Source organism: Myxine glutinosa, chromosome 9 (genome assembly GCF_964187855.1).
Source record: "Myxine glutinosa chromosome 9, kmMyxGlut1.1, whole genome shotgun sequence".
NCBI classification, from domain to species: domain Eukaryota; kingdom Metazoa; phylum Chordata; class Myxini; order Myxiniformes; family Myxinidae; genus Myxine; species Myxine glutinosa.
Genome location: NC_136269.1, coordinates 129385040 through 129397272, shown reverse-complemented (window position 1 = coordinate 129397272; position 12233 = coordinate 129385040). Strand labels below are relative to the sequence as shown.

Here is a 12233-nt window from a genome sequence, read left to right as displayed (position 1 = left end):
CAGCGGTGTTTTGTGAGGGCAAGTCGTCCTGGGTACATGCCACACATTGTAAGTTGGCCATACCCACAAACACAGACACCTCAAACGCACCACCACAGATCGAGGATGCTGCACCACCGCCTGTTAGGGGTGGCAATCACACTTAGTTTAATATACCGCTTTGCCAGCACTGCACCTGCCGCGTCACGCCTCAAGTGGGGGGACATGAGGGCATGGGCGGACACGGAGACATATGCATATGGCGACCAAACCGTTAAGGTCTACCGGCAGAGAGTTATCTGGGGTCAAAGGATAAATATACCCTGCTGCCATGTAAAGGAAGACGTATGGACACGGATAATGTGGAGGGCGTTGTACACAGACTCACATGGAAGGAAGACAGGTTTTGCTGCCCTCAGTCGTCTGAAGCAAGCGCCACGACAAGGCAGCGCACCAATAGTAAACATGGCCAGGCCAGGTTACAAATGGGGAAAGGACTCGAACAATTTAACCACGCATGTATTACTGAACAGCGGCACTACTCTGATACTACAATGTGAATTCATGACGTCACAGACCCCCTACGACTATAGGCCACCATGCATCTCATACATATTAATTCCGCACCGACGGATCGAAAGCAAGAAAAAGCCAAAGGAAAATACGTATTGGACAGTGACCCGTGCAATGGCGAAAGTACAGAACCGATCACGTTGTTGGATGTGCATGCATTTTCCCCACACCAGTACGACAGGGATAGAAATGGTAGTGCTGCCCCTGTCCCTACGAGATATGTGCTCAGGACCCTTGCGTACCCCATGTCTGACCACAACCTTGGAACTGATAGGCCCAAAATCCCCAGCAGTGTGTTCCCGGGAGTTTCGATATACCCCACCCATTAAGCAGGCTTTGTTAGACAAACCACCTGATCCAGTCTGGGTGACAGAGCAAAAGGAACGGGTGTGTCTGAAGGAAAGGGACACGTTCAGATGGGAACCTCGGAATGTACCCATACCCTGCCATCCGATACCAGAGGGAGAGAAAAGGGAGGCCCCCTTGTAATAACCATAGATGACCAAGCCCAGCATAACGTAACCAAGCTAACAATATCTTGGGAAGCACCAAGCGCCACCCGCGTTGAGATCAGTAAATGCATGGCCTCGGCCCTTATCCCACCCCATGGAGTGATGTTTATTTGCGGAAATAAAGCATATCCATACTTACCCGACCAGTGGGGAGGGACTTGTTATCTGGGATCCATTTTTCCCAAGGTAAATTTGGTAAATCATGTATTATTAGATGTAGGGAAGATGATTAAAAGGAAGGTATTTTCGGAAATTGGTGAAAGTAAATATGGCATTTGAATTTCCAGACACGACACAGGAAATGCGGCTATGAATAAGCCAACCATCTGAGAGATAAGGTAACTAAATGCCAATTGGTGGGACGGGGGGGGGCTAGGAATTTGACCATGGTGTGTGTAAGAAAGTATTTTACAGGATGGAAAGTGAAGAAACCGCCGTCGGAAGACCATGATCCTGACCACAGAGGCCGTCGACCTGAATGGGCCCTTCAACAAGGCAGTTGTGACCAGCGCTCCAGAAAATTGTATTGAATTTTGTGATGACTGTGATACTTGTGTTGATCCCATGTGGGAACTGGCTGCTGCCTGTATTGAATTTTGTGATGACTGTGATACTTGTGTGGAAAACCCCTTGCGTGTACTGGCTAACACCTCTTATGTATTATGAATGATTGGCTAATAGATAGTCTCGCATTAGTAATGGAACGAATTGGAAACAAAACCCGAATCGCAGAACTACAATTGGAAAACGAATTAGTGCATATGCGAACGATGGTGATGCAGAATCAAGTGGCTTTGGATATGATATTGGCAGAAAAGGAAGGAGTATGTGGGGAAAACGATGAACCTATTGATGCTTGGGATTCTGATAATGATGATTTTAGTTGGGATGATTATACCTGTGATTTAGAAAGTGTAGGTTCTTTTAAGAGCTATTGCTATTATGCCAGCAGTGAGGAGCGGATGGCAAACATGTATCCGGAAGAACCACCCTCACCACCACTTACACCACCCAGCAATCACATGTACAAAGCTTGATGGCATTGGACGTCGATTGTTTGCCCTAATTCGCGAGGACCACGCCTGCATAAAGAGGGCCCCTAAATCTGGCTGGCAACTGGGTCGCACTTACGCCGCTGCGAGGGTGGATTCGGAATCCGGCCGGGCGGCAGCAATCTCTTAAACCAGGCGCCGTCGTCGCGAATTATGGCTAACAATTCATACGTTGAATGTTAGACGGCCAGTTAGGGCCGATATCTTTCTTGAGCATGCGTGACGCTATGTCGTGCCTAGCATGTGACTAATTGGGATGCTAATCACTTTGTATACGGTGTCTTTCCAAGGAGGTGTCTTGTAAAGACAAAGGAAGGAACTGTTAGCCATTAGGGTTTAAACCCCATGACTCAATTAAGTATAACATCTGAAATTATATATCGTGCTTCTGAAAACTGATTTGGACTCAGCTGCAGGCAGAGGTGAGTGGACAAAATGTGGTTTCGAGGCTCGACGTGCAGGGTGGATCCTTAGCCCAGTAAGCAAGTCCTTGAATGTATGTGCCAAACAGTAGATAATATGCTCGCGACCTACGTACAGAGAAAACATGTCGCTAAACGCCTTCTTCGCAAAGGGAATAATTAATTATATATCTTTGTAGTTTCTAGTATGTCTCCTAAAAACAAAGACGTAACCAACCTCGGGAGAAATATAGACATTACATATCCTTGATTGTTAATGTATTCAGCACGTGTATCCAATCATTCATCTACCATTTAGCCTAGTGTATGAGAATATTTACTTCGGCCTGCGCTCGGGTCTGATATGTTTAGATAAAGAGCCAAAAAAGCTCAGCCTATCCCATGCTTACATCTGTTTGTCCAAGTTTGGCCTTCTGTAGGAAGGGACAATGGGAGGTGTTGTCGTTATGGCCCAGGGTTTGCTATGTCTTTAGCGCAGATTCTTGTCTGATATTTTGCTATAAATGAAATGACTTTTTGCTTATTTTTCAGCGAGTGCCTTGAGAAATTGCCCGCTGCGTGTTAGGCGGCGCATTCTTGAGCCTCGCTCCACACTGTGTGTTTGTAATCGATTTAATTAAACATTGTTGCTCTGATTCTTCTTCTTCTTCCTTCCCTTGAGGTCTTCGACCGACATACACACCCCATCCCCTGTAACACCCCATAAAACGCTTGGATATACACACCCATCTCCTGTAACACTCCGTATAACGCTTGGATATACATACCCATCCCCTGTAACACCCCATTAAACGCTTGGATAAACACACCCATCCCCTGTAACACCACAGAAAACGCATGGATGTACACACCCATCCCCTGTAACACCCCATAAAACGCTTGGATATACACCCCATCCCCTGTAACACCCCATAAAACGCTTGGATATAAACACCCATCTCCTGTAACACTCCGTATAACGCTTGGATATACATACCCATCCCCTGTAACACCCCATAAAACGCTTGGATATACACCCCATCCCCTGTAACACCCCATAAAACGCTTGGATATACACACCCATCCCCTGTAACACCCCATAAAACGCTTGGATATACACACCCATCCCCTGTAACACCCCATAAAACGCTTGGATATACACACCCATCCCCTGTAACACCCCATAAAACGCTTGTATATACATACCCATCCCCTGTAACACTCCATAAAACGCTTGGATATACACACCAATCCCCTGTAACACTCTGTAATGCTTGGATATACACCCCCACTTCCGTGTAATACTCCGTATAACGTTTGGACATAAACCACACCCTTCTGTGACACTCCATATAATGCTTGAGCATACACCTCCAGCCCCTGTAACACTTCGTATAACGCTTGGGCAAACACCTCCAGCCCCTGTAACACTTCGTATAATGCTTGGGCATACACATCCAGCCCCTGTAACACTTCGTATAATGCTTGGGCATACACCTCCAACCCCTGTAACACTTTGTATAATGCTTGGGCATACACCTCCAACCACTGTAACACTTCGTATAATGCTTGGGCATACACATCCAGCCCCTGTAACACTTCGTATAATGCTTGGGCATACACCTCCAGCCCCCTTAACACTCCGTATAACGCTTGGGCATACACATCCAACCCCTGTAACACTTCGTATAATGCTTGGGCATACACATCCAGCCCCTGTAACACTTCGTATAATGCTTGGGCATACACATCCAGCCCCTGTAACACTTCGTATAATGCTTGGGCATACACCTCCAACCCCTGTAACACTTCGTATAATGCTTGGGCATACACATCCAGCCCCTGTAACACTTCGTATAATGCTTGGGCATACACCTCCAACCCCTGTAACACTTCGTATAATGCTTGGGCATACACATCCAGCCCCTGTAACACTTTGTATAATGCTTGGTCATACACCTCCAACCCCTGTAACACTTTGTATAATGCTTGGGCATACACCTCCAGCCCCCTTAACACTTCGTATAATGCTTGGGCATACACATCCAGCCCCTGTAACACTTCGTATAATGCTTGGGCATACACCTCCAGCCCCCTTAACACTTCGTATAATGCTTGGGCATACACATCCAGCCCCTGTAACACTTCGTATAATGCTTGGGCATACACCTCCAACCCCTGTAACACTTTGTATAATGCTTGGGCATACACCTCCAGCCCCCTTAACACTTCGTATAATGCTTGGGCATACATATCCAGCCCCTGTAACACTTCGTATAATGCTTGGGCATACACCTCCAGCCCCCTTAACACTTCGTATAATGCTTGGGCATACACATCCAGCCCCTGTAACACTTCGTATAATGCTTGGGCATACACCTCAAACCCCTATAACACTTCGTATAACGCTTGGGCATACACCTCAAACCCCTGTAACACTTCGTATAATGCTTGGGCATACACCTCCAGCCCCCTTAACACTCCGTATAACGCTTGGGCATACACATCCAACCCCTGTAACACTTCGTATAATGCTTGGGCATACACATCCAGCCCCTGTAACACTTCGTATAATGCTTGGGCATACACATCCAGCCCCTGTAACACTTCGTATAATGCTTGGGCATACACCTCCAACCCCTGTAACACTTCGTATAATGCTTGGGCATACACATCCAGCCCCTGTAACACTTCGTATAATGCTTGGGCATACACCTCCAACCCCTGTAACACTTCGTATAATGCTTGGGCATACACATCCAGCCCCTGTATAACACTTTGTATAATGCTTGGTCATACACCTCCAACCCCTGTAACACTTTGTATAATGCTTGGGCATACACCTCCAGCCCCCTTAACACTTCGTATAATGCTTGGGCATACACATCCAGCCCCTGTAACACTTCGTATAATGCTTGGGCATACACCTCCAGCCCCCTTAACACTTCGTATAATGCTTGGGCATACACATCCAGCCCCTGTAACACTTCGTATAATGCTTGGGCATACACCTCCAACCCCTGTAACACTTTGTATAATGCTTGGGCATACACCTCCAGCCCCCTTAACACTTCGTATAATGCTTGGGCATACATATCCAGCCCCTGTAACACTTCGTATAATGCTTGGGCATACACCTCCAGCCCCCTTAACACTTCGTATAATGCTTGGGCATACACATCCAGCCCCTGTAACACTTCGTATAATGCTTGGGCATACACCTCAAACCCCTGTAACACTTCGTATAACGCTTGGGCATACACCTCAAACCCCCTGTAACACTTCGTATAATGCTTGGGCATACACGCATGGGACCATTCATCCCCGAGGGTCTTCATGGTTTGGTTCAATATCAATTACAGATCTGACGGACAGCTGGGTCTGGTTTTAACTTTCACCGCTCCAATATATTACGTAACACCTGAAGGCATATTCTCCTCCCCCCCTCCCCCCCCCGCCCCTCCCCTTGCAATCAACACTTGACCCAAACAAAGCCAATGGAAATCTGACACAACAAACCTGGGCAGTGTATAATCTGCATGGGCTTACAGGCCTGATGTCTCAGACAAACCAGAAAACCAAGATGGTGGCCATATTTTTTGTCTGGGTGTCATGGTGAGTGAAGTCAAGTGGGGATCCGGCAGTTGTTTGACCAATGCGTGCACATTTTAAAAATCGACCCACAACAAGAACCACAACCACAACAACAAGAATGTGGAGCCCTTGTAAACCCTCGACCTGTTAAAAGAAGGCATTGCTAATTGAGGCGTGAGTACCCAGTAATTATGGCCTAAACAATGCAGAATTCAAGAAAATGACCAAATTCCAAGGCTCAAAAATGAAGTGAAAGAATTGTACCTGTGATAATTTGAGCAACGGAAAATGATTAAAAAAACAAGTCAGGAGACGACGATGGTTCACGAGCGAGTTGTATTCAATGACAAAGGACGGACGAGAACCGAAACAGGCCCGGACTGGGGGGTCGGGGGCCCACGTGGCAGGTGTCGGCCCCCGACATGCGGTGTACATGCCTATTTACAAAGGGCCCCAATGTGCTGCGTGCGCAGGCCTTTAAGAGCCAGCTGTACGTAATTGTGTGTGGTGCTGGCCTGGAAATGTCAAAACGAAGGTTACTGACCTTGAAATGAGATAGAAAATAATGTATAATCAGTTATGAGGTTAGTTAGCGACACAATACCGAAAATTCGGTTTGATTCCGACAACTTTGAAAATTTGACCTTTGTGACCTTCAAAGGTCAAAGGTCGAAGATTCTGAAATTTGTTGGAAAACTTGTATTTCATGATGTATGTGATAATATAAGATCATGTACGACATTTCACCCCATCAGGAAGCGAACAATGTAATAAAACCATCAAAAATTGACTTTTCTAAATTTTGTGACCTTGTGACCTTGACCTTGGGGCAAAAATGAAAAATCGAGCTCCATGGGGCTAGACATGACATTGGCCGAACCAAATATCGAAACCCATGTCAGATTCCACCAACCCCCTCGGAGAAGATGTAGCTTGAACTTGATTACCCCCTAAAAATACATCTTTTTTGGGCGTGGCTTCGCCCACAATGGGCGCAATACGCCCACTCTAGGCAGGACACAACAATGAATGAATGAATGAATGAATGATCGTTTTAAGGCCATTTTCCCCGCCAGAGCGGGGGTTAGGCTTGCGGGCCCCATGACAATCATGGTTCCCTGTTTGAGGCAATGTTTTTATGGCCGGATGCCCTTCCTGACGCCAACCCTTGGTCACCTCTTACGATGCGCAGGGATACTGTGTACCTATTCTAAATCGGGGTACACAGCGTGATCATTCATCCCAGCAAGCTGGTACTCGATTTGCCGACCTCGGAAGGATGACAGGCTGAGTCAACCCCCCTGGTGTTCATTTAGCGATCGACCGGGATTCGAACCGAGGATCCTGGCATCCCAAGCCGGCACCCTAACCGCTAAGCCAACACCAGGCTTGGAACGAGATCATGGACAGGACACATGTAGGCAGGACACAACGAGATCATGATATCAACCTCCCACCCAAGTTTCATCAGGATCGGATGATATCATCGGGTAGTTATGCTGCGGACAGACAGACACACAGACACACACCCATGACGAATATAGTGGTCACTCTGTTTGATAACTCGTGAACCAATAATCTTACAGCAATATTTAAAACTGTCCAATGAGAATATTACTACAAACGAACTGCAGTTTGAAACTGTCCGAGGCTCGGTGACGATCCTCAAAAGAGGCCTCGGAGCAAACTTTGAAAAAAAGAAAATTTCACAACTTGGTCCATGAATCATTATCCCTTACTGAAATGGATGTGGATACTTTGAGACCTGGGAGAACTCCGTTCCACCTCTCATGAAACCCACAAGTAGAGATAACAATGACACACACACACACACCTGGAGTGGAAGCGGACCACGCACAGTGTTGCCCTGTTTCCACCATGGCAAGAGCAAGACAGTGAGGGAGAGGCTGGTGAGTCATTGACTAGTGGCAGAGTGGTGATCAGAGTACCATCAGGTCCGAGCCAGAGCAAGCAAACTGTTCGAAGTGAGCACCAGAGACAGAAGGAGGCCGAGAGTGGAAGAGAACTAACTGACTGAGACAAAGAGCACTTCCTGTCGGGACTGGGATTTTAAACCCAACCACCACTTCACTGCAAATCTCCACCCTCCGAGGATAACCAATGATGGACTCCAAGGGTCTCCACACCCAGGGTTTATACCCACCAGACTCCAGGGATTCCACCAATCACAGTCTGAGGCCCTCAGGAATCCCTGCCATGAAGTCCCCCCACCACCTCCAAATGTGTCTGCCCCCAGGGGTTCTAACAACCAATCCCTGGAAATCCCAATCCCGAGTCCCCATGTGAGTTTCCATCCCCTCGTCCCCCATGACGTTCACGAATGCCAGCCTCAGCAACGAACCAATGCAAGCCTCCTGCATGCTGATGGCCGCTGTGGAGGAGGAGTTTATCTCTCTCTGTTGGTGGGATGTTGGCTGATTTAGAGATGGCTAGGAACTGAGTGGGGTTAGGGCAGGAGGGGCATTCCAGCAAGCCCATTCCACCAGCCTCTCCCTGTTTGAGGCAATGTTTTTATGGCCGGATGCCCTTCCTGACGCCATTCATTCATTCATTCATTTCATTCATTCATTCATTTTTGTTGGTGGGATGTTGGGGTGTGGGGCTTGCTGGAATGCCCCTCCTGCCCTAACCCCACTCAGTTCCTAGCCATCTCTAAATCAGCCAACATCCGTCCTCCTCGCTGGAACACGAAAGTCTAGCTCCTTAACTCAATACAGGTGAGAAGTTCTACAGGTACAACATACATGGCATCTTAAGGATATTAAATCTATGAAACCCTCTCCATAAATGTAGCAACACTAACACGGCTTCCAGGTTAGGTTTGGTTATGAACTCAAATTTATTTTTATTCAGTGTCTCAATCTATTTGTGCCATAAATAATCCTGCAATCCACAGCCTGCCTACACTGGAACTTCAATTCCACCATTATCGAGCAACTAAGAACTCTCTCTTCATTTACATGTTATAATTATATCCTTATAGTTATATACTTATGCATTATGTTTTCCACTCTGTCAAAGCGCCTTTGGGCTTCTGGAAAAGCGCTATACAAAATAAATGAATTATTATTATTATTATTATTATAGAGGTGCCATCGACATATTATAGCAGCAAAGATGGCAGAATTTGTTAGCCCTGCCACTTTCCCATCCCGAACATTATCCTTCCTTTCCCATCACACCTTGTAGTCGATTTTTATCCCCTCTCATGTTTCACACAATGACCAAGGCCCAGCCTTGCCTTGGTTCTCTCGAGACAAGCTTCCTCCGCAAACTGAAGGCTGGCGGTCACACGCTGACAGGCCTCTCCCTCTCGCCTCTGCAGCTCGGCCTGCATACGTCTCAGTCTACCCAGGGCTTCAAGGAGCTCGTCTCTCTCCCTACATCACACACAATTATCACAAGGTGATCCAATGATCCATTATCATGCTGAGGAATGACATATGGAAAAACAAATTGTAAAAAAAATAGCATACCATAATTCAGGAATATACGTGAAAAGGAAAGGAAGTGATCATACTGCCGCTGCATTATCTCATCGAGTCAGTTTCATTCCCATTGGACATTAACTTGGCAACCACATAAGAACAACAACAACAACAGGCATTTTAAGGCCATTTTCCCTGCAAGAGCGTGGGTTAGCCTTGCGGTCCCCATGACAATGTTCTCCATTTTGCCCTATTTTCTGCATCTCTCCTTGTTAACCCCCTTGCCCGCATTTCTTCTTCCACCACCTTGAGCCAAGTCTTTCTCGGTCTTCCCCATCCTCTACTTCCTTCTACATTCATTTCCATCACTCTTATCAACCAGTCACTTCGTCCTTCCTCAACACATGACCAAACCATCTCAACCCGTTTCTCTTCACAGCATCCATCACTTCCCATCATCTTTCGCAATTCATCATTTGTCTTCCTCTCTCTCAAAGATACTCTGCACATCCGTCGAACCATTCGCATTTCCACCCTTTCCAGCCTTCATTGCTGCTCTACATTTATTACCCATGTCTCGCTCCCATAAATCGAGCAACCAAGATAGAGTGAGAGAGGGTGAAAGAGGGTGGGCGAGAGTGAGGGAGGGGGATAGAGTGAGAGAGGGTGAGAGAGGGTTCTCACACATGCAGCATACACCTTTCCCTTCAGCTTCAACAAACCACAAATGACGCAACAAACCACATAAGAAGACGACAAATCCCCAAACCATGAATAAATGGTCATGTGGCAGCAAAACTCAGCAATAATAGTCCTTTTGGTCTTATAAGTCGTTTACAGCCAGTGTCAAACTTTTTATCCCATTCATATGTGAGTTTCCAAAGCCAGTGGTAAAAGTTTTCAGCTAAGTCGAGATTTTAACCGAGACACAACTGCTCATAGGTGATCGAGTGCAGAGTGCGAGCTTATGTCGGTGAAACCACTTGAAATGGAAAAAAGGTTTTGACTCGATACGGGACTTTTGAAATGACGTAGGAATGCTAACGAAGGCCTTTCACGCATGCACAGTGTGTATTTTAATGACTCGGTTGTGCTAGCACGGACACTTTTAACCTGTCGATACTAGCATGAAATGAGAAATTCAAATCATCTTCCAAACATAATTTTCAGCATCTAAACGAATGAGTGGCAATTTAAAAATTATTAACCGGAATTGGTCTGTCCCCGAGTGCAAATCGGACTCACGGAAATAGAGGAATTACGAGAAATATCCTTGGAGAGGTGTCACTTTCCTACCATTTCCTGTTCGAACGAGCGATGCGAGCGGTGGCAGACACGCGCACACATGCATACACACGCAAACGCTTCTCCGTTCACCAATAGATGCAAAAACATAGCACGATTTATCTTGTGGCCTCGGAACCAAACAGAAAATATATTTCCAACAGCCCTCACAGCTCCTACTCTTCACCTCAACCAAACATGATTAATAGCAAATATCATCACTTTAAACTTACACTGCGCATTCACGAGCCCCATATATGACCGTCCAATCGGTGTTAAGCAGCAACAAAACGAGATACGGTGTCTCCCTCTGGCAAGAATACCCGATACATCCAGTACCCAAGTATATATAGCTGGCACAAGGTTTGCGCATTTTCACGTCATGTCGAAGAGTTGCTAGCCATTGCTTTGTTGGTAATGACGCATGACATTGTTTCTCCAGTTGCAGACATACATTAAATAAATCACCAAGCCTGCCATGTTCACAATAACCCTAACAACTCCCGCAAGGTTCAAAGTCCATTCACTGACAGCAATAGTCGGAGGTTTGGGTAGAATGTGCCCGTTCACATTTCCGGCCTTGCACCGACCCACATCAGCAGTAGTCTGTAATATGGGCAGTTACAAGACCTCAACCCTTTCGGCGAGCTGAGCACGTTCTCCAAACGCTTCATTGTGCAGAGGCACATCCCTTTCTCTTAGGTACTTTCACAAATATTTTCGGGTTATTTTAAAAGTTTTATGAGCCATTTTAGTAAACAATCCTTATCTTGTATGCACAATATACGACAAAATGCCCCGATGAGCGATTTCTCTGGATTTTTGCACATGCACCAAGCTTACTGGGGCAGATTACGTCATTTTTGAAAAGTTTCATATGATATTCAGTTTTCATGGACCCTCAGTGCCATCTTAAGAGGCCTTCTCACCTTTACTGCCAATACACACTATGATATGTAGATAGATACATAGAAAGCTTCTTCTTCTTCATAATTTAAAATTTCCAACAGGGGTGCAGATAATCAATAGTTTCTTTTTTATTAACACCTAAATTGCCTCCTTTTTACATGTGACAAGTCACAGGTATGCAAGAGCTCCCCTTGGTTGTTGCTGTGGTTCATGTTGGAGATCGATTTTTGAAATGTGCACCCATTGGTCAAACAACTTCCGCACCCCACCCACATTTGTCGCTTGACTCCACCCACAGGTCCCACAATGTGGCACCTCAAAAATCTAATTATATGTTGAATAAAATTACTTGTAAGGTTTTAAGCAAGCCCGTCAGCACACACGGTACGCGCCTCCCTAAAAAACAGTGTTTGTCATTTTTTAACTGCCCCATATTGGAGTTAATTTAAACAATCCGTGACCGTGTGATCAATCATCTAG

At 46.0% G+C, this 12233-nt stretch overlaps 1 protein-coding gene across 7 annotated transcripts in view; it reads right to left on the bottom strand.

Moving 5' to 3' along the window:
* Positions 1 to 12233, bottom strand: part of LOC137434935 (serologically defined colon cancer antigen 8 homolog) — a 99424-nt gene that overhangs the window by 34858 nt on the left and 52333 nt on the right. For all 7 annotated transcript variants that reach the window (XM_078784904.1, XM_078784902.1, XM_078784898.1 and 4 more), the window contains one exon: positions 9374 to 9512. In XM_078784904.1, coding sequence (XP_078641030.1) covers positions 9374 to 9512 — 139 coding nt within the window. The remainder of the gene's footprint in view (positions 1 to 9373; positions 9513 to 12233) is intronic.